This window comes from Panthera uncia, unplaced genomic scaffold (assembly GCF_023721935.1).
Source record: "Panthera uncia isolate 11264 unplaced genomic scaffold, Puncia_PCG_1.0 HiC_scaffold_1376, whole genome shotgun sequence".
Classification (NCBI taxonomy): domain Eukaryota; kingdom Metazoa; phylum Chordata; class Mammalia; order Carnivora; family Felidae; genus Panthera; species Panthera uncia.
Window position 1 is genome coordinate 40,875 of NW_026058004.1, and position 22,934 is coordinate 63,808.

Genomic DNA, 22,934 nt, shown 5'->3' on the forward strand with positions numbered 1-22,934 from the left:
CAGTGCTCCTTTCAGGGAGGGGTGGGGGAAGGGTACAGGGGGTTCAGGGCAGTCTTAATACCAGAGAATGAAAACCAGAAGGGACCCACTTTCTTAAACAGGAAATAGATACTCCAAAACCACTCCCTGGTCACAGCGCAGAGAGCTGCTATGTGCTTGCCTTGGAACGCCTCTGATGCACTAATCCACATGCTCTGAGCTGGTTGTTCTCTCCCACGGAGAAGCTGCAGATTCAGTCTTTGACCTCACACACACAGTACCTGGGCTCAAGGTGCTGAGGAACCCCCAGCCCCCCGACTGAGACTAACTATAACGTTTTGAAAAGCCTGCATGGTGGAGACAAATCAGCCAAAAGAGATCAAAGTGGCTGGCTGGAGGAGGATAGGAGGAGGGAAGGATTCAAGGTAAGCCTTTGAGTGCTGTTTTGTTTGCTTTTTTAAACCTTGAGACTTAATTTGATGAAGCATTTGGGAGTTTTTGTTGCAATTTGGAGGGGGGAGGAGCTGTTGTTCATTTTACAGTAAGTATTTTAAAGTTTTGTTAACACACACGTACACTCACATGCACTCTTTAAAGGGCCCTTACGTGCTGGCTGTTTCAAGTTCTCTGTACTTTCTTCTATTAATACCAGACTTTCAGGACAGCCCTGTGAGCTGACAGCCTGGCGAGAGGGGGCTTAGGGGAGGGGTCAGTAGACATTTGGTTGCCCCATAGTTCCTGCAGGCACCTGGCCATAGGCTCCAGACAAACCCCCTGGGTACCAAATAGACAATGCCTACTCTGGATCACAAAGCAGTTGGGATGATGAGATACCCCCCCATCAATACACGGGCAGGAGAAGGGCACGTGGGTCCCAGGTACAGCTTAGTAGTGACTTTGATGGGAAATAGGAACGGTTTTTTGCCTCTGGCGTCTAGAGTTGTTTTTTTCATCGCAATCAAAGGAATTCAAAGAACAGTTCGACTCTAGGTGAGAAGACATTCCTACATTTTGTCAAACCCAGAAGAAGCCATCCATTTCCTGAATCCCTTTGGAATTTGTGGTTCGACAAATTAGAGAAATGGTGACATGATTGTTCTGTCTCCTGTGTCTAGCTGTGCTCCCCAGCCAGCAAAAATCAAAACAAAGGCCAGGTGGTTTGACCTGCCTCCATAAGACCCTGGAGACCATGGGGACATGGAAACCACTAATAATTTCCAGGTCTCTTCCCAAGGCCACTCCTGACCTCCATCTATTTGTCTCTGATTGGAAGGTGTTACTGAGCTGTCCCCATAGGATTCTGTCCTCAGCTCCCCTTTCTGCCCCCTGCAGCGTCAGGGGTGGAGTTAGGGGTCAGGGCAACAGTAAGAACTAGGCTCATTTCAGAAATATTGTTTCTCTTAACTCCAGTTGCCCCTTTAGAAAGATTTTTGGCATGATATTTTCCCCAGGGCCTTTGTAAGGCTGTTTTGATGCCTAGATTGGTTTTGTTTTGTTTGTTTCTTTCTAGCTGTATTTTATTTCATTTGGTGTGAGAGGTTTTGCGTTTTGTTGTTGTTATTGTTGTTATGTCTTTGATTTTGCTGATTTATTTTATTTATTCAGAGCTCTGCTTATTAAGGTGTGGGTGAGGGAAACTGGGACTCTTGGGAAATTCCCTCTTGTTGGCTTTGGAAAGGGGAGGGGAAGTTCTGACCTTGGCCTCCCAGTCAGGAAATAGCTAAAGAATTCCTAGCAGAATGCAAGAAAGACCTTTACCTAATGCATTTAGGGAAAGAGTTCCTGACAATGGAAAATTGAGCGTGCTTTCTTATTTTTTTTTTTTTTACTGCTCTCTAACAATAGGTAACTTGCAAGTTTTCCAGCATGATTTTCTTCTTTTTTTTTTTAGTTTAAAGTAATTATTTTTTATTTTATTTTTTAAATCTACATCCAAGTTAGTCAGCATACAGTGCAATAATGATTTCAGAATAGAAAGCAGTGATTCATCTCCACATATAACACCCAGGGCTCATCCGAACAAGTATCTTCCTTAATGCCTCTTGCTCATTTAGCTCATCTGTCGACCCACAACCCCTCCAGAACCCCTCAGTTTGTTCTCTATATTTAAGAGCTTCTTCTGTTTTGTCCCCCTCCCTGTTTTTATATTATTTTTGCTTCCCTTCCCTTATGTTCATCTGCTTTGTATCTTAAATTCTACGTATGACTGAAGTCATATATTTGTCTTTCTCTAATTTCACTTAGCCTAATACTCTCTAGTTCCATCCACATAGTTGCAAATGGCAAGATCTCATTCTTTTTTATTGCTGAGTAATACTCCATTGTATATATATCCGCCACATCTTCTTTATCCATTCATCCATCGGTGGACATTGGGGTTCTTTCCATACTTTGGTTAGTGTTGATAGTGCTGCTATAAACATTGGGGTGCATGTGCCCCTTTGAAACAGCACACCTGTATCCCTTGGATAAATACCTAGTAGTACAGTTGCTGGGTCATAGGGTAGTTGTATTTTTAATTTTTTGAGGAACCTCCATACTGTTTTCCAGAGTGGCTGCACCAGTTTGCATTCCCACCAGCAGCGCAAAAGGGTTCCTCTTTCTCCACATCCTTACCAATATCTGTTGTTGCCTGAGTTGTTAATGTTAGCCATTCTGACAGGCGTGAGGTGGTATCTCATTGTGGTTTTGATATTTATGTCCCTGATGATGCATGATGTGGAGCATTTTTTCACGTGTCTGTTAGCCATCTGGATGTCTTCTTTGGACAAGTGTCTATTCCAGCATGATTTTCTTTCCTACCTAGATAGCCACCAAACCCCAACTCCCAGACTTTGCCATTTTTCTTAAATCTAATACATTAAGCTTTTGAAACACACACAAATTCCAGTGTAATTGACAACCATGTGAAGAACAAATGTAGGAAATACTCTACGTGCTAGGAGATTCTAAATTACAGACTATGTAACTATGTATCTGTTTTCACTTGTAAAATCCACATTCTTTTAGTGTACAGTTCCACGTGTTTTGGCGAATGTGTGCTGTGGAGCCATTAGCACGAGCAGAATACACCAGCGTTTCCATCACCCCAAAATTACCCTCATTTTGCTCCTGTGTAGTAACCCCACACTTGACCTGAAACGATGCTGGTATGTTTTCCATCTTACAGTTTCACCTTTTCAGAATGCCATTTAAATTGGAACATTCAGGATGGAACTTCTGAGTCTGGGATTCTTCTAACTTAACGCATTTGAGCTCCATCCTTGTTACTGGGTCTGTAGTGGTTTGTTCCTTATTAGGACTGAGTTCCTTTTCATTTCACTGTATGAATATACCGCACTTTGTTCATCCATTCAGCGCTTGAAGGACATTTGGACCGTTTCCAATTTTTGGTTTTTATGAATAAAGCTGTTATATGCATTTGTGAACAGGTTTGGTGTGAACAAAAGTCTTTATTTCCCCTGAGTAAGTACAAGTGAGGTTTCTGGGCCATATGGTGAGAGTATGTTCAGCTTCTTCAGACATTGTCCAACCATTTCTCAAATGGTTGTACCATTTTGCAGTGTGTGAGAGTCTCAGTTGATCTACATCCTCACCAGCACCTGGTATTATCACTTTTTGTTTTGGTTTGGTTTCTATAGCCATTCAAATAGGTGTGCAGTGGTATCTCATTATAATTTTAATTTGCATTTCCCTAATGTCTAATGATATTGATTGTTTCCTACGTGCTTACTTGCCATCCATATATCTTCTTTGGTAAATCACCTACTGGAATATTTTGACCATTTTTAAATTGAACAGTTTATTTCCTTTTTGTTCAGTTTTGGGAATTCTTTACATATTCTGAATATATATCTGTTTGTCAGGTATGTGATTTGCAAATATATGCCCCTAGCCTGTGGCTTTTTTCTTTTAAAAGTGTATCTCACAGAACAAAAGCTTAATTTTGATAAAGTCCAATTTTTCCTTTTTTTTTTTCTTTCTGGATCATGCTTTTGATGTCTATCTAAGGACTCTTTGCTTGACCCAAGCCCAAAGGTTTTTCCCAATGTTTTCTTCTAAAACTATTATACTTGGACATCTTACATTTAGGTCACCAATCCATCGTTAGTACATTTTTGTATAAAACATGAGATCTACCTGGAGGTTCATTTTTTTACATATGGACATCTAGTTATTCCAGCACCATTTGTTAAAAACACTGTCCTTCCTCATCCTCTTTATGGAGTCTAAGCAGGGAGGTTTGATGAAGCATTTTTTGAAGATGCTGCTGGAGTTTGTCTCAAGAAACAGGAGTAGAATGCATCATGGAAGAGATGATGAGTTTTCTGTTTCAAGAAAACTTCCATTGGCCAACGCAATCTCGAGAAAGAAGAACAAAGCCTGGGCATCACACTCCCGCATCTCAAACTATACAATACTTTAGTCATCAAAGGAGTATAGTATTGGCATAAAAACAGACACATAGGTAAGTGGAACAGAATCGAGAGTGCAGCAATAAACCCACACATATATGACCAATTAATTTACAACAAAGGAGCTGCGAACATGCAATGAGGAAAAGACAGTCTCTTTAATAAATGACGTAGGCAAACCAGACAGCCACATGCAAAAGAATGAAGCTGGACCACTACCTTACACTATGTATAAAAATTAACTCAAAATGCCTTAAGGACTTGAACATGAGACCTAAAACCACCAAAGTCCCAGAAGGACACAGGTGCTAAGTTCCTTGACATCAGTCTTACTGATGATTTTTTGTTTCTGACACAAAAAGCAAAGGCAACAAAAGCAAAAATAAACAAGCAGGACTTATTGTGGTGATCACAATATATACAAATATGGAACCACTCTATTGTATACCTGAAATTAAACTAATGTTCAATGTCAACAATATCTCAATTAAAAATAATATTAAACCTAAAAAGTAAATAAATAAAGAGGCACCTGGGTGGCTCAGTTGGTTGAGTGTCCAACTTCAGCTCAGGTCATGATCTCATGGCTCATGGGCTCAAGCCCTGCATTGGGCTCTGGGCTGACAGCTCAGAGCCTGGAGCCTGATTCAGATTCTGTGTCTCCCTCTCTTTCTGCCTCTCTCTCTCTCTCTCTCTCTCAAAAATAAACATTAAGAAATAAATTAATTAAAAACTAAAAAAAAATTTTTTTCTTAGTTTTTAATTAAAACAAGAAATAGAAAACTTCCCTAAGATGTGAAGAGTGGATGAATCAAAGCTCTTCAGTCACCTCAGCAGGAAAGGAGGAGAGAGCTGAGGGTTTGGGAAACAGGGGGTAAAGGGAGGGCAGAGCAGAGGCAGGACCTCTGGAGGCTGGGGTCTCAGGTGCTGGGAGTACCACCCGTACATCCTTCCAGGAAGCAGACAGGGGGGCAAGAGCAGACATGCAAGCACATGAACTGGAGAGAAGACCGGTGAAGGATAAAGAAGAGGTTTCCAGAAAAGGTGGGGAGAGCCTGTGGGCTACTCTGCCCTGGGACACCTGGAAAGAGAGAGAGTGGGAAGAGCTGGGTAGAGAGTGTCAAACCGCAGAGCAGTTCCAGGAGAGCGTGGGCCAGGCCAGTGGGGAATCTCTGAGCCAAGGCCGCCTGTGGGGAACTGAGTGTGTCCCCTCTAAAATTCCTATGTGGCAACCTAATCCCAGTGGGATGGGATTTGGCCCTCCGGGAGGTACACAGGCCACAAGGGCGGGGCCCTCGGGAATGGGCTTCCGGCCCTTATGAGAAGAGGCCAGAAAGCGAGCGAGCTTTCTGTCTCTCTCTCGTGTGAGGACACAAGGAAAAGACCGTCTACAACTTAGAAGCCTCACCAGAGGCTAACTGTGCTCGTGCCCAATCTCAGACTTCCAGCCTCCAGGAGGGTCAGAAATCAATTTTTACTGTTTAAGCTCCCCTGTCTATAACCCGTTAGGTCAGCCCCAAATAAGACATTGCCCAGGGTCCCACATCTCACAGGCACGGACCAGTACGAGCACCCTGCACACACAGACATTGGCTGGGAACAGCCCACAGGAAGTAGGGCCTTGGCATGGAAGGAGTGAATTGAGAAAAGCAGTCCACCATGACCCTTCAGCATCAGATCCCACAGTGTGAGAGCTCAGTCCCACAAGACCACCCCTCCCACTGCAGACATCAGGCACAAGTACAGGCTGTCCCCTGTGCTCCTGGCTGATTGGTTAGAGATCAGAGGTTTCAATGAACCCCTCCTTGGCTTCGTTTAATTTGCTATTATAAATAACATTTTTTCTAACATTCTTACACATTTACTTTGGTGGACACATGCCCTCATTTCTCTTGGATATACACTTAGGAGCAGCATTTCTAGGCCATGGGACAGCCTATGTTGAGCTCAGTAGACTCTGCCAGATGGTTTTCCAAAGTGGTTATATCAATTTATACTCCCTCCAGAACACACTTGTTCTATATCTTTGCCGACACTTGACATTGTCACCATCTATAATTTTAGCAATTCTGGTGGGTATCAAGTTCAGATTTTAACATTCAGTGTGCTGACCAAACGGAAAGGGCCTGTGAACCTGCAGGCAGCTAGTATGAAACCTTTGCACCTAAGGGCTGTTTGTGCCCTGCACAGGACCACCCTCCCCCACCGCACACACACACGTGGAAGTCAGGCTCCTCATCTTCTTCTTTGACCACTCATGGGGAGCCCTACTTAGTCCAGGGATCATTGCCCTGCACTGCTTTCCGCCGCTTCACCCCATATCCACCAGTGGTAACATTCCTGAATTATTGCACGCACAGTCCATGGTGTGTACTAGGTTATGATTATGATTATTATCATCAATCACCACTATTTGGATATGCACAAATGCAAAAGGTACAAAGTCTAGAAGAAATAAAAAGATGTATAAGTGATCTGTTGCTGCATAACAAATTATCTCAAAATTGGGTGGCTTGAAATAATAAACGTTTAGTATCTCATGTAGTTTCTGCGGGTCAGGAGTTGGGGAGGGGCTTCCCTGGATGGTTATGCCTCAAGGTCATTCAGAAGGTTGCAGTTAAAGTGTCATTCTAGGCTGCAGCCACCTCAGGGCTTCCCAGGGACTGGACAATCCCTCACGTGGCTGGCAAGCTGGTGCTGGTGTTGGCAGGAAGGCCTCAGTCTCTCACGGCACGGCTTCTCCACATGGCTGCTTGGCCATCCTCATGACTAGGGACAGCGAGTGATCCAAGAGAGCAAGTCACACACTGTCATTTCCACAATATCTGCTGGTTACACAGGTGCATCCTTCCAATGTGGGAGGGAACCAAACAAGGGTATAAAATGTGAGTCCCCCTCCCATGGGTCCATGCCACCCATTTGCCCTTCCAGAGGCAACCACCCCGACCAGTTTCTCGTGAATTCTGCCAGCAATAATTTTCACACACACGCAGGAGGTCACACACACACACACACACACACACACACACACACACACACTTTTTTGCACCTTACTTTTTTTGCTCAACAGATCTTGGAAATTCTTCCACATCAGGACATACGGACCTGCCTTCTTCCCTTTGCCTGTGGTAAGCCCTGCCATTGTATGGATGTGCCATAATTTACTTAACTAGCCCCCTGTTGCTGGATATTTGGGCCGGCCCATTATTTCCCTACCATAAGCAAAGCTGCAATGAATAAATATGAGCATATATCCTTCTGCAAACACACAATAATGTGTAAGAATAAATTTCTGGGAGTGGATCAGCTGGACAAAAGGATCTGTGCCTTTCTCAGTGTGATAGATGTCGCCACATTGCCCACCATACAAGTTGGATATAACGATTTGCATTCCCGGCAGCAAAGTTATGGATTTCATGAAGCTTCAAAGGGGAATGGCCAAAAATGTGGGGCATCTCAGGCAGCTCAGCAAGTAATTCAAGTGCAATATCAGCCATCCCCATCCTTTGAAGCCTTTCCTGGTTGCCCCAGCCCCACTTCTCAGCTGGAAAGCCTCCCCTGGCCCTCCCCCACACCACATGCTGGGCCCTTGTCTCTCTCTAGCTTGCAAGTTCCTTCCTAAAATTCCCATTCTTGCCTTAAATGCAGCAGATGAAGAGTTCTTTGCCAGTAAGGCCCCAAAGGCTGACTTTTTGGTGCCAAAACTGTGTTCCAAGCTGTGTTATCCAACTATGACAGTTCTCACCTGAGATGACCTCTGTCCTCTGCCCTGGGTGAGCGTTCTCGCTCCTCATGGATAGATGTTTTCACAAGTCTGCCCCCTGCTCAGCTCTGAGTCTCCCAAGGGCAAAGGCAGTGCTGCGTCCATCTCTGGCTCCACTGCTTGGCAATGGCACAGTGTCCAATGACTGTTTGCTGAATGAATAAATGACCCAGAGGTAACTTTGTCAAACTAGTGCTGTCAGAGGCCTCTTGCTTTACCCTATTCTAGGAACTAGGTGTGTCTAGATCATTCTGAATGTTGTCTTTAGATGCAGCGTTTATTTTATCCACCTGAAGCATTTTTCAAGGGATTATGTTTCTTTTCTCATTTTTCTCGTTTTCGCCTTTGGCCTGGTCAGAGCCTCATGGGAACACGCAGGATGGGAAGCAGGCACAATAATGCTCGCAAACATAAGGACGTGCAGACTTGTCAAACCTGGGCAAACACACACACAGAAAGGGATAAATATTGACGCTGCAGAGGCAGGGGTGTGGCGGACGGGAAGCCACCGCTCTTTTGTGGTTTCAAATCCAATACTTCAGCAATCCTAAATCCAGCAATCTGGAGAGATTTTCTTGTGAAATCAGTTTCCAAACCTCTCAAGATCACCTCCTTTAAAATCAATCTCCATAACCATTCAAATAGAAATCTTTCCCAAATGTCCCACATTTCCACGGCTTTGAGACTCTGCCTTGGGTGCATTATGTGTATTACTGATAAAGAAAGCAGCATGCAGAATCATGGGAATCAAACCAATTTGAAGTCGAGTTCATGACCTGCCCATTGTAAGTAGGACAACCACTGTTTCCTTTTTTTTCTTGTTTTCTCAACTTATGGTTTTGAATATTTTCTTTTTTTTTAATGTTTCTTTCTTTGTTTTTGAGACAGAGGGAGAGCACAAGTTGGGGGGGGGGGCAGAGATTGAGAGAGAGAGAGAGAGAGAGAGGGAGAGTGAGAAGGAGACACAGAACCCAAAGCAGGCTCCAGGTTCCCAGCTATCAGCCCAGAGCCTGATGTGAGGCTCAAACCCACGAACTGTGAGATTATGACCTGAGCTGAACAGACTGAGCCACCCAGGTGCCCCACTGGTTTGAATATTTTCAAACCATAAGAAGAAAGGTATGATGAACATCTGTAAGTCAGGGGTCAGCAAACTCCAGTCTGTGGCCTGTTTTTGCGTGACCTGTGAGCTTTTATATTTTTAAGTAGCTAAAAAGAAAATCAAAAAGAGAAGGGCACCTGCATGGCTCAGTAGCTTGAGCATCCACCTCAGCTCGGGTCATGATCTCCGGTTCTTGAGTTCGAGCCCCACATGGGCTCTCTACTCTCAGCACAGCGCCCGCTTCAGATCCTCTGTCTCCCTCTCTCTCTCTGCCCCTCTCCAGCTTGTGCTTGCTAGCACTCTCTCTCTCAAAAATAAACATTAAAAAAGTTTTTTTAAAGAAAATCAAAAGGAGAATAATGTTTCATAACCTGATAGGACAGCAAACGTTAGGGTCCCTAGGTCAAGTTTGCCCACGGGCCTGAGCACCATCCAGGGCTGCTCTCACTGTGCAACAGCAGAGCTGAACGGCAGCCAGGGATCCTGGCTCACAGAGACTAAAATATTTACTATTTGACTGTACAGAAAAAGCCTGCCGACCTCTGACTTAGAGACCTCACCTGTTAATACTTAGCCCCATTTGCTTCCCTCTCTTGCTGCAGCATTTCTGTTGGTCTTGATACTTTGCCCTAAATGCTTTGTGTCTGCCTCACTTTCTTAGGCTCAAAGTGGGGAATGACAGGTCCAGCCTAAGGACAGATAAGAGAATATGAAGTATGAAGTATTTAGCACACAGTGCTTGGCACTTAGACAAACTTGAGAAGAAGATCCAAGATAAATGCCTGGTGTTTTCCACTGAGGTGATTGCCGGAACTGCTAGCTTGAAAATCATAAGCCTTGGCAGTTTCCTGAAGGCCTGGTTCCTGAAGTCTGGAAGCCAGCTTTCCCTCAGAAAGGGCTTCTTACCCGAGGAGCAAAAAAAGCCTCAGGGAGACCTCATTTTTTCCACAGCTTGTGGCTTGGCTGAGTCAACTTCTGCCTTTCCCTGAGTCACGAGTTTTTCCTCGTATTTGGAGGAGCACAGCCCTCCACCCAGGTCCTCTCCACCCACAGCTGGTCCCAGTTGGGAAGGGGTGGACGACTAGCTGGTCAGAGTCTGTGCCGCCTCCAGGGGATTTCCCAGAGCTCCACCCAAATCCACACAATGTCAATGCTGGAAGGAAGGACAGACCAGGAGACTGAGGCCCCAGTGGGCCCTGGACCAGCACTGTGACAAGGCTAGCTGGGGTCTCCCAGCCGCAGGACCTACGGGGTATGCCTCCTCCCTCTGGTTTTGTAGAACCAGGGAAAGGCGTCCCTTCCTGGACACGTGCTCCATGCCAGGCATAGTGCTGGGTGCCAGGGCGCTGTCTCAAACCAGAAAGCCCTGCCTTCAAAGGCTATCCAGCTCCCTTCCCATGGCTACCTCACGCCAGGCAGGGCCTATCTTCCCCAAGAGGCCCCTCTTGCTAGGATGTGGGGGACCTGGTGCTGAAGCACCCATGGAACCTGGCCTTGAAGGTTCTGCTCGAAGTCCTCCTCCAGCACCACTACCCCCTGGCAACCAGCAGTGCATACATTTGGGATGGCATTTTCCAGTGTCTCAAAGTCCCAACTGACCTCTCTGGTTATAAGTCAGCCTCTGGTGGGTGGGCCTTGTCTCCTCCTCTGTACTGTATGGAGGCCTGGCTATACCACCAGAACTCATCAGTTCAAGTGCTTATTCAACCGGAGGCACATAAATGGGTAAAGTAGGGCAAGAGGGGAACCACAGAGAGAGGTGGGGACTGTAGTGAATGGGGTCATGTGCGCAATCTAAAGGGGACAGTTCCACAGTGAGATGGGGGACCAGTGTTTTCAAATCCTCTGATTTAGAAGGTCAAAATCCTGATTTTTATATGAAATCTCTCAATATGAAATGTTGGCAATGCATTTTATAATGTTTGAGTACGTTTATGAGGCCATAGCTTCTGTCAGATGCTCAGTAAACACTGTCTTTGCTGAGGAGGTAATAGCAGAGAAGGTGATAGAGGTGGGGATGTGGGCTCTCCAAGGCCACAATCGGTGGCCCCCTCACTTGCCTACCACCTCCACCCTCTTCTTTCTCCAGGCCTCTCCGTCCCTTCTCCTCCCCTGCCTCATCCCCTTCCTTTCTTAGTCCAAGTCCTGGCCTCACTCCTCTTGGGCTTGGAGAGGCACATTCTCACCTCACAGGCTCCGCCCACACCACCCAGGAGAGCAGGTCACCAGGTCACCGCCACTCAGCTCCTGCCTCCGAGCTCCAGCCTCCAGGCAGAGATCCACTCTGGCTCCTGCTGCTGTCTCTTGCCTCGGTCCTGGCCCGCAGATCCTGCATGGGCCTGAGCCAGCTCCTCTCCCAAGTGCCCAGGGTCTGCCCTATTTGGCAAGACAAACTGCATCTGACCCACAGACATTTACTGTTTCTACTAAGTGCTGAATTCTGATCTCAGCTCTGGAGACAAAGGAATGAATGAGAGGAGTATAGTCCAGCCCATGAGGCTCAGCCTAGGTGAGGGAGACCAGCCATGAACACGTAAACAAGTGATCTAATAAGATGCCTTCGGGCTGGAGAAATACTTTACAAAGTAATAAAACTGGGTGAGGTAGTTGAGGGTGATGGAGTGGAGGCAGGAAGCTGCTCTGGGCCGCCAGGGAAGCCTCTGAGGACATGGCAGTTTGAGCTGAGACTTGAATGCTAAAAATGCAGCCATGGGAATATCTGGAGGCAAGGGAAGCGCAAAGGCCCAGAAGTGGTCTAACAGCCTTGGCGGTGGGAACAGTCTTGGGGTTTTGAGGAACAGGAAGAAGCCAGTGTGAGATGGAAGTGCAGGGAGGGTACCAGAGGAAGTCTGAGACGGACCTCCTGGAGTGGTGAGGCTGGGAATTTCAGTCCAGGGTCCTAGAAGGCACGCGATGGCCTGGGTGGGGAGGTCCCTGCTGGAAATGTTGGAGTGGGTGGTGAGTACCTGGATCCCATTAAACTGGACTCAATCAATGTATGTTTGCAAGTTTCCACTATAAAAAAAGTTTAAAATTTAAAACAGATTAAATGCTGCTGATTTTTAATATTATGATTATTAATTTCCGGTGGCTGAGAGCAGATGACTGTGTCAGCTAGCAGCAGGGAAGCCAGCCAGAGGCAGCACACGGCACAATAATTCCACCGCCTCCTTTCCTCCCCCCACTGTTCGGGGGCCCGCAGCGAAGACGCGTCCACAGCGGGATGCGAGCAGCTAGGGTGCGGAGCTGCGGTGTTGCGTTCGGCAGGGGAAACTGGTGGCAGGCGACTGGGGGATTTAGACTGGAGAACCAGCCCTGAGAGATTCCGAAAAGTAATTTCATGCAGGTCCGGCCGATTCTAACTTGGGACACCCCGCCCGCGCACACTTCCTCCGCACTTGGGCTCTGAGTGTGGGGCGTCCAGGCTCCGCCCCCGCCCGCGCGCCCGGGCTCCGATTGGCGGAGCCGCGGTGGGGGGCGTGTCTGACTGGAGTGGGCCGGCCGTAGCGCAGGCCGCGGGAGGGGGCAGGGGCACCCAGACCCGGAGCGGAAAGCAGCGCCGGGGAGCGGGCTCGCAGACGGGCGCTGGGCAGGGTGCAGGCGCGCGGGGACCAGACGGAGGAGGTAAGTGCCTCCGGGCTGGCCGGGGCGCGCGGAGCAGGCGAGCAGTGTGCCCGCCGCCTCCAGTCTCCCCGGGCCACCCTGTCCAGGTGGCTCCGGGGCTCTGGCCGGGCGGGAGCGCAGCCAGGGCCATCTCGGACTCTGACCCGAGCAGAGGAGCGGAGAAGGGCGCTTACTGCTGGTTGGGGGTGCTGGACGCGGGGTGGAGGCTTCAGGGGCTCCAGGGAGAGACGGGTGAGCGCAGGTAAGAGAGCTGGGCAATCAAAGCAAGATCCCCGGGAATGCACGACGGGCGACGGAGGCGCCCCCGGATATGCCCCCTAGGTGACAGGGATCTCTGCACGCCAGTTTTCCCGTGATGGTTCTGAGAGACCTGGCCTGACGCCATCGTCGTGGTCTCACTTCTTGGTCCCGGTTTTCGGGGTCTGCACAAGTGGACCAAGACAACTGCCCCAGTGGACTGGGGAGGTGGGGGTGGGGGAGGTGGCAGTGTTTTCCAAGTGGCCTAGGTCCTCTCTGGCCTCTCTCACTGAGGAACAATCTGAACCCTGAAGCGTTGGAATTTGTGACTTTTGGCAGGAGTTGTCAAAGGAAATGGCGGGGCTTAATCTCCCATTTCACAGAGGAAGTCACCGAGGCAGGCCCATAGAGATAGTCCCAACCTGGAATGAACTGGAATCTCTTTCCCTCTCTCTCTCTCCCTGAACACGGAAGAGTTAGGCAGGGGAGTGGTGTCATCAGCCCTCTTTGCAGGTGGGAAAATGAAGGTTCTAAAGGTTCCAAGGTTCAGAGTCACTCTGAAACTTTATCTCCACAGTCCAAGGAAAATATCATTTGCAATTTGAGCAAAGCTGTTATCTCACCCCAGAGGGTCAAAAGCCAGCAAGGAGGGGACTATCCTTGCTGGGGTCATTCTTGGCACACAGTTTCCACTTAGTACTGGGGTGTTCCTGGGCACATAATTTCCACTGGGGTCTGTGCTGGCCAAGAGATGACTCTAACTTCAGCCTGTGTCCCTGCACCCGTCAGCCCCAAGACAGGAGGTGAGGCAGTCCAGCTGAGCTTAAGGGACCTGCCTACACCACCCCCAAGGGATCCCTGGGTTGGAGCTGGAGTGTACACAGGGGATCAGGCATTTGGAGAGGAGCCCTGCGCTGTGGACTTCAGGATTTCTGGTTCTGTCTTCGGTCAACAACAACAGCCTTCCGCAGCTCATGGTTATTTTTGGAGCTGAGCCGTTGAGCAGTAATTTTGATGATGGAGGTGATACTTTCCCCAGTGGGGCTTTTGTGAGGATTAAGTGAGATAATACTTATAATGTGCTTACTTTTGTACGTGGTGAGCTGTAAGCTCTTAGTTAATGGTGCCTCTGGTTTATTTTCCTTATTACTATTTTTTTCATGGAGAAGGGCCTCGGGGAAGCACAGGGCTGGACAAGGCTGAGGGGTGGCCCCCTCTGGAAGGAGAGGACATTTGGATCATGGCACTCTCCTCAGTGTACTTGGAGAAAAACTCAGACCCTCATTTTGGCCTCTGGACCTTCAGGACTGGCTTCTGCTCGTCCCTTTGACCTTATGTCTTACCTCTCTCTCCGTCCTCTACAGCCTCCGTGGGTCAGATTCTCGAGCTATTCCCAAGGCCCAGAACATTCTTTCCTTAAACTTTGCATGACTGACTCTTTCACAGTATTAAGGTTGGTGCCAGGTTACTTCCTCACCAGACCTTGCCTCACCCCCACCCCCACCCCTGCTGTGCCAGGCAGATCCTCTGTCTTTTTCTTCATGGCACTTAGCACTCACAGTCAGAAATTACCTGTTGATTTACTTACTAGTCTGGCTGCCCCACCAGGAAGTCTGTTACTGGAGGACTTGTCCCTAGTTCCTTGCTGAAACCTGGTGCAAAACACAGTAGGACTGTGTCTGGCACATGGTCAGACTTACAGTAAATATTTGGAAGGTGAAATCAAGCAGGTGTGGAAGCCCAATGGGCCTGGTTGGGGCTGGAGGGAAGAGGAGCTGGTGATGAATCAGCCTGGCCCCAGTCAGAAGCCAAAGGATAGTCCAAGGGGCTAGTATCCTTATTCCCCCTCTCTGTGATCTTGGCCAGGTTCCTCCCTCTCTTACAAGCAGTGTCCCCAACTGTAACTCTAACAGAAGGGTGGAGCTGGTGTCCCTCCTAGGTCCTGTTTTCCAGGGTTCCCAGGGTGGGGCCCCAGACATCTCTCTCAAAACACAAAGGCTGTTTCTGAGTGGAAGAGAGGAGAGAACAAGTTCCCTCAGGACACAGCCCCGTGTCAGGTGCATCCCTGGAGGAGTGGTATTATGCATTTGATAGTATGGGGTAGTATAGATCAGGGGTCTGCAAACTTTTTCTATAAAGGGCCAAATGTAAATATTTTAGGCTTTGCAACCAGCCTCTGTTGTCATGTTCCAATGACTTTTATTTAGAAAATCCGGCAATGGGTCAGACTTGAGGTAGGTTTGACAGACACCTCGTCCGTCATGCACAGAACCCTGGCCATCCAGCAACACTTGGAGCATGGTTCCCCAGACCCCGGTGCTCACTGAGCACCTTCAGCCCAGCTCAGGTGGTGGGATCACTTGTGTTCAAGAGGGCCAGCCCAGGAGCCTGGCACCCTCCCAAACCTTCCAAAAACAAACAAACAAACAAGCAAACAACAACAGCAAAACCAGGTCTATTAATTTCCCTGCTGTCAGATACTGACCAACCCTCCAGGAATGTCCCCCCTCTGTCAGCACCCTGGGTGCTGGGTACCACAGCGGAGGCCGCACAGGCACTATCCCAATGCCAGAGGCTGTCCGGAGGCAGGCTAGTCCCAAGAGGAATGGGGTCAGCTCTCCCCTCCCCTGTCCTAAAGGAGAGAGATTCACTTCTTTGGTGAGAACGGTAAAAAGAAGGATTCCCCATCTGCTTGGGTGAAGAGCTGCCATATTTACCAAGAAAAATGTCCAGGCCATGTCAAACCAAGGTGTGACATTACAGTTGTGGGAAGGGAGGGCAGATATGGAGAGAACCCCAGGAGAATGTTGTCTGCCCAGCCCCTCACCCAACCTGGGACCCACTATAGGCTCATGGAGGAGAAGGGCATGTGAGCCTTCTGGATGCCCCAGTCAGTGTGTGGGATCAGCTCAGGGCCCAAATCCCTTTCACAAACACCCCCACACTTCCTGGGCCACATTTTGCTGCCAGCAGCTGAACAGGGGCCACGAGGGCCTGGAGAGGGTCTATAGATCATCGGCTGGGGACAAGCAGTATGGGAGTCTTGCATGGGGCATCCTGGTGCCCCTCCAAGGACAAGGAGACAGAGTTGTAGGCCCTCCCCTGCCTGAACCTCTCCCCTCCCTGGGTGCTGCCCTTCACTTCCTCCATGCCTCCCACCTGGGTAGCGCCAGGTCAGAGTGGGGACCTGGGCAGGCTGGCCCCTTAGAGCTCACCAAACCCCACAGAGCCAGGTGGGGGCCATCTGCTGTCTTCTGTCCCGGCACAAAGTCTGTCTGCTTCAGCTGCCAAACGTGTTAAGCCTCAGTCTGTGGTGGTAAGATTGGGTTTTCATCCAGTTCTGCCAGGCAGCCTGACACACAGGTGTGCTTGGAGGAAACAGGTAGCGCTCTTTGCTCAGGGCTCCTGGCATCTCCTGTGTCCCTGGACCCTGACGCTGTGTGGTCAGGGGAGGCCCCACCTGGTGACCCACTGCATGCACTACAGGCCAGAGCTCCCAGCCAGTAAGCTCAGAGCTCCTGAAGCAGACACTGTCCTGACCTCTTTTCTTTTTGAGGACCTTACATTTAGAGAAAGAAAAAGAAGCTCATCTTCCCACTTCTCAGAACTGGCTGGTATTGTGATTTTATCACATTGCTGCTGCTTTTTCTAAATAAAAGAAAGAAAATATCATAGATTAAGGTGCAGTCCGACTTGATCCCCCCCATTCCTGGTCACATCCAGGTCACCCTTCCCAGGCCACTTTCTGCTGACTTTGGTTTGGGTTTATCATTTTTTTTTTTTTAAACCTCGACATTTTTAAGTGTACAGTTCAGTGGAATTAAGTGCATTTCCATTGTTGTGAAACATCTCCAGGATTCTTTTCATCTTGCAAAACAAACTCTACACCCATTAAATAACAACTCTGGGCAACCACTTTTCTACTTTGTGTCTCTATGAATTTTACTACTTGGAAGTGCCTCGTGTAAGTGGAGCCATGCTGTATATTTGTGACTGGCTTATTTCACTGAGCATAAATGTCTCCAAGGTTCATCCATGTTATAGCAGGATTTCCTTCCTTTCTGTGGCAGAACAGTCTTCTGTTGCACATTTTGTCCACCCATCGATGGACACTTCTACCTCTTGACTATTGTGAATACCACTTGGAGACCCTGCTTTCAGTTGTTCTGCTATACACCCAGGAATGGGATTCCTGGATCATATGGTATTTCTATTTTTAATTTCTCGAAGAACCTCCATCCTCTTTTCCTTAGTGCTCCACCAACTTATATTTCCAGCAACAGTGTGCCAGGGTTTCAACTTCTCTGCATCCTTGCCAACACTTGTTATTGCCTGGGGTTTCGGGGCTTTTTTTTTTTTTTTTAAATAGAAGCCACCCTCATGAGTGTGAAGTTCCATCCTGTCCATCTTTATTCAGAGATCTAGATCTTGAACACTTTTGAAATGCTGTGTGATGTCTGCCTATATAGTGTCACACACCAGTCAGCAGGTTGCTTTTTCCACTCACTGTTTGATGTTGACCCACATAGATTGGCTGGGTCATAGTTACAGCCGACAGTATTCCCTTGTACGAGCGGACCTGGCTATTGGACCCGTTCCCCTGCTGCTGTTCCCCTGCTGCTAGACATCTCTCTTGTCTCCACCACAGGCACTACATTCACTGCATTTGGTGGTCTCTTTCTACTGAGCTCTGAGCTCTTCCGGTGCAGCCATCATCCAGCCCATCCCAGGGTCCCAGCATGCAGCCCAAGGGCTGGAGGGTGGCCTCTGGAATTTTGCCAGGCTATCCACAGCAGGGACCCAGTAATCAGTCCTGGCAGGAGAGCCCCAGGCTGTCACCAATAATCAGCTAGGTTTGCAACACACAGCCAAGATTAGCAACCTAAAAATAGTTGTTCTTTCGTAAGGTGGTGTGGGCAGAGCTTCTCAGGATGCCTTGTGGTCTGAAGGGGGCACGTGGTATGTGACTCAGGGGGCCGAGCACCCCTCTTGTGCAGTGTGTCCGACCCCCATACGGGGCCCTGCTCTAGCTTCCCACGAGCGGTCTGACATACAGAACTACACTGTGGTGACCCAGAAATACCACATGTGTGATCAGCTTGGCCAGGGTCATGCTGTGTGTGCCTGTACACATGGTGCTGGCAGTGACATCAGCTGTTACCTGCTTCCTCTTCAGAAGTAAGAGCTAACTCATGCACGGTGGGTGTCTGGGAGCTTCGGAAAGGTCCCTTCGTTCACTAGCGACTTACAAAACACTTAGCACTGTTCCAAGCACTGGGGATACTGTAGCAAACAAGAAAAGGCTCCTACTCTCATGCAGCTTACAACTGAGTGAGGAAAATAGAAAACACATAAGCAAGTGATAGATAGACAGGAAAATATAAAGTCCTAATAAATCCTGTAAAAAAAAAAAACAAAACAAAACAGGGTAACATCTTCGAGAAAGGGTCAGCAAACTTTTTCTGTAAAGGGCCAGAGAGTAAATATTTTAGGCCTTACAGCCTATAGTCTCTGTCACCACTAGTCATGCCTGCCTTTGCAGCATGACAGCAGCCACAGACAATTGTAAATGAATGACAGTGACCATGTTCCAATAAAACTTTATGTACAAAAACAGGCCATGGGCCAGACTTGGCCCTTAGGCCATAGTTTGCCAACCTTGTCCTGGGTCTGGGGAGAAGCTACCTGAGCTGGGGTTGTCAGAGACCCTTTCTGAAGGGAAATAAGAGCTGAGAGGTCACAGGAGGGAGCCAGCATGGGAGAGCCTATCTCAGGCAGGCATGATAGCGCCTTGCTGCAGATTCAACGGGGTAGCTGTGTGGTGAGAAGCAGGCAGCCTCTGGCTCAGTGTGAGAGAGAAAAATGGCGGAGCTTGCTTATGGGCTGAATGTTGGAGGTACAGGAAAGAGGAAATTCAAGGATGAGTCCTAGATTTGGGTGAATGGTTCTGTTTATGGAAAAGAAGAAAAGCTAGAGGAAAAAGCTGGGTTTGTGTTGGGCATGTTGAATTCGAGGACCTTTTCTCAGATGAGCGGATGAGAAATCACGTGAGCAGGTGGACACCCACAGCTCAGAGAGAAACCAGGACCGGAGGCTTGACCTGGGGAGTCAGTAGTGTTTGGGTGGTCTCCAAAGCCATGAGTCTACAGGCTCAGGGGAATATGTGTGGACAGAGCACAGGGGGCCTGCATGAGACCTGGGCCACTGACATTTTGTGCTTGGCAGGGGAGGACAGAGTGGGCCTCACCCTCCACGGAGGAAGGCACTGTCTCCCGGGGTACAAGCTCTGGGCCCCCTACTTACTCACAGAGCCTCACTTTCCCTCCTGTCAATGCGGGATTCTACCTCCTAGGATTGGTGTGAGGATTAAATAAGATATTCATGCTTGACGTGCAGAAAGCACTCAGCACATGGTACCTGCGATGATGGCAGTGGTGACCACTGAGCTCACAGGCTGAGTGAGTGGGTTGCAGGTCTGTGATGGTTTGGCTTGTGATGGATGGGGGAGTCAGTGGTGGGTTAGGTATGCAGACCCCCGTGGCCTGGCACTTGGTGTCCTGGTACATGCACCTGTGCCCTTCCACCTGGGGCAGGCCCAACGTGCCAGGTCCTCAGTGCCCCTGGAAGCCCCTGATGGGAGTTGGGGCTCAACTGGGGTGGTCAGCGCTGAGACGCGTTCTACCCTGTATCCCAAGGCTCCCCAGGGAATCGAGCCCCTACTGCCCACAGTGGTAGCCTGGCGCAGCCACACGTCCCATTCCCAGCCGACTTCCTCATGCCCCTCACGGGGGAATCCCCCTTCATCTCTCCATAGCTAAGAGTTGGCTTCTGGGACACCGAGTTTGTTTGGTTGGGTGGCTGTCTAGGCCCTCTGGGTCGCAGTAGGGTAATGAGTGGCTTGTCTGGCTGGGTGGGTTCAGTGAGTTGGCGGGGTGGGCAGTGTGGTCCCACCACCACTCCCCCCTCCCCCCACCTCCCGCTCCCTGCCTACCCCCAGCTGTGCCGGGCAAGCTGATGCCTCCCTCACCTGCTGCTCCTCCCACAGCCAGGCTGCCAGAGAAGATGGTGGATTACCTGGCCAACACGGAGATCAACAGCCAGCGCATCGCCGCGGTCGAGAGCTGCTTCGGGGCATCCGGGCAGCCCCTGGCCCTGCCAGGCCGGGTGCTGCTGGGTGAGGGCGTGCTGACCAAGGAGTGCCGCAAGAAGGCCAAACCGCGCATCTTCTTCCTCTTCAATGACATCCTGGTGTACGGCAGCATCGTGCTCAACAAGCGCAAGTACCGCAGCCAGCACATCATTCCGCTGGAGGAGGTGACGCTGGAGCCGCTGCCAGAGACCCTGCAGGCCAAGAACCGCTGGATGATCAAGACGGCCAAGAAGTCCTTCGTGGTGTCGGCCGCCTCCACCACAGAGCGCCAGGAGTGGATCAGCCACATCGAGGAGTGCGTGCGGCGGCAGCTGCTGGCCACGGGCCGCCAGCCCAGCACGGAGCACGCGGCGCCCTGGATCCCCGACAAGGCCACGGACATCTGCATGCGCTGCACGCAGACGCGCTTCTCGGCCCTCACGCGGCGCCACCACTGCCGCAAGTGCGGCTTCGTGGTCTGTGCCGAGTGCTCCCGAGAGCGCTTCCTCCTGCCGCGCCTGTCGCCCAAGCCCCTGCGCGTCTGCAGCCTCTGCTACCGCGAGCTGGCCGCCCAGAAGCGGAAGGAGGAGGAGGAGGAGGAGGAGCAGAGCGTGGGGTCCCCCCGGCAGCCGGCCTACCTGGCCGGGGCCATCTGCGGAGCATCCAGCGGGGACGATGATGACTCTGACGAGGACAAGGAGGGCAGTGGGGACGGTGACTGGCCCAGCCGCGTGGAGTTCTACGCCTCCGGCGTCTCCTGGTCGTCCTTCCACAGCTGACCCGAATCTGCAGCTGTGCGGGAGGGCCTCCCGGGTCCCTTCTGCATCCAGTCAGACTCCATTGCCTGTGCTCCTGAGAGAACAGAGTTCCCAGACTGCCCAGCAGCCCCCAGGACCCTGCCCCGTGGGTGGCAGGCGCAGTGGGAATGGCTCTTTCTCTCTCGGCCCCCAGTGCCTTTGGGCTGGACGTTGGCAGCCTTCTGCTCCACTTCAGGTAATTCTCTTTCCAGTTAGCAAACCCAAACACTTCGGCCTCTTGGGAACAAATTTATTTCTCAGCCCTATGAGCTGTAGCCCCAGATGACCCCTTGAACTAGACAACCCCGGGTACCTGTCAGGACCAGAGGGAAGGTAGGACTGGCGCGAGGTCCCCTGTTCTCTGAGGACGTGCACCACAGCACCTGGCCCTGGGACAAGCACACCCCCAGGGAAGACCGGGAGCCCTAGAAACCACCGTCTGCCCGTGCATCTTGCTGAGGCCCACTGGCCTGGGTGGCTGGGCCTTGTCAGGCCAGGCATGTGGGCTCACCTTGAGCCAGTCAAGAGAGCCATGCTCCGAGTACCCACCAGGCTTGGTGCAGCCTGACTCCTGGGGGTCCAGGGCAGTCTGCCCAGGCCTTTGGCCCCATCTCACCTCTGTCCAGCTGTCCAAGAGTCTGATGCCTCTCAGTCCAGCCCTCCTCTCTCTCTGTGGCTGGGGAAGGCAGCGTTTTCTGTTAGGACTCTTCACTGCAAGTGACAGAAACCCTACCTAGACTGATTTAACAATAAAAAGAACATTTATGGACTTGCGTGGTCAAAAAGTTCAGGAGGATTTTGCTTCAGACATGGCTTGTGAGGGGCTGAAACCATGCTGGGTGGCAAATGTCAACAATTGTATACCACGCTGGGTGTTCCTGGGAACATTGGCAGCATAGTGGGGTCAGACATTCACACCACGTGGATGTGTTCTTGGCTGGTTCCCAAGGAAACCTCGCCATCCATCTGGGTACTCTAACCATGGCCCAGCACCTGTAGCCCTGCTCACTTGGTGTGAGTCATCTAAGTGGATGGACAGCGAGTAAACACGGAGCCACTTGTCCAGCTCTGCCTGGGCCTTCCAGGCTCAAAGCTTTCCCATGCGGCCTCCTGCCTGGCCTGCTCCTGGGGGTCGTGTCACTGAGTGGGAGAGCCCCAAGTGCAGCGACTGGCCTTACTCAGAGCGAGTGTGTTGGGACTGGAGCTTGAAGGCCAGCCTCCTGATGCCTGGCCTGCAGCTGGCCATAGGGTCATGGGTCCTTTGATGGTCTCCTGCATTTGCTTCTGCCCTGTGGCAGAAGAGGGGAAGATCACTGTCAGCTAGAAGTAGTGACTCTGGGGGAAGGAAAGCATCCCCTACCCTCATGGCACAGTGGGCTCTGGCCAGGATCGGAGGTCTCAACCCCATTATCTGGGCTCCAGGCCCTAGGTGAAGAATTGCCCTCTGCCAGTTCTCAAATCCTCACATGCAAATAGAATCCTGAGGGTCTGGTTAGAATGCCACCTCTGATTTGGCAGGTCGCTGGATCCCAGGGACGGCAAGCCTCCAGCCCAGTGAGGGAGGATAGAAGAGGTAAAGTGTGAGGCACCAGGGCCTGCCTATGGCCTTTCTGTGCAGGCAGAGGGAGCAGGTGGGAGAGGGTCAGAGTTACTTCCGAGAACGTGTTGGTTTTCAAGCCCTTGGTCTCCCTGAGGCACACAAACTGGTCCAGGTTGGTTCTGCCTGGGCGGAGGGCTCAGGGCAGGACACATCACAGGGTGAGAGACAACTTCCTGAAGACAGATCAGATACCCTCTCACAGCCAGGCCAGGCAGCCCCATCCCTTCACCCCAGAGCTGGTGCTGGGGTTGGGGGGAGTGCCCAGCTCCAGCCACTGGCCTCTCGATC

General features: G+C 50.3%; 1 protein-coding gene across 2 annotated transcripts; it reads left to right on the forward strand.

Annotated features, from left to right (window-relative positions):
* The first annotated feature begins 31 nt into the window (after positions 1-31).
* Positions 32-22,032, forward strand: LOC125916982 (pleckstrin homology domain-containing family F member 1). 2 transcript variants are annotated; one of them, XM_049623243.1, is made up of 2 exons: positions 32-404; positions 20,166-22,032. In XM_049623243.1, exon 2 carries the CDS (start codon positions 20,183-20,185, stop codon positions 21,026-21,028), a length of 846 nt encoding a protein of 281 aa, XP_049479200.1. In that variant the 5' UTR covers positions 32-404; positions 20,166-20,182; the 3' UTR covers positions 21,029-22,032. The 2 variants fall into 2 exon arrangements, with proteins under 2 accessions (XP_049479200.1, XP_049479201.1); XM_049623244.1 differs by lacking the exon at positions 32-404 and adding an exon at positions 12,720-12,883.
* The last annotated feature ends 902 nt before the right edge of the window (positions 22,033-22,934 follow it).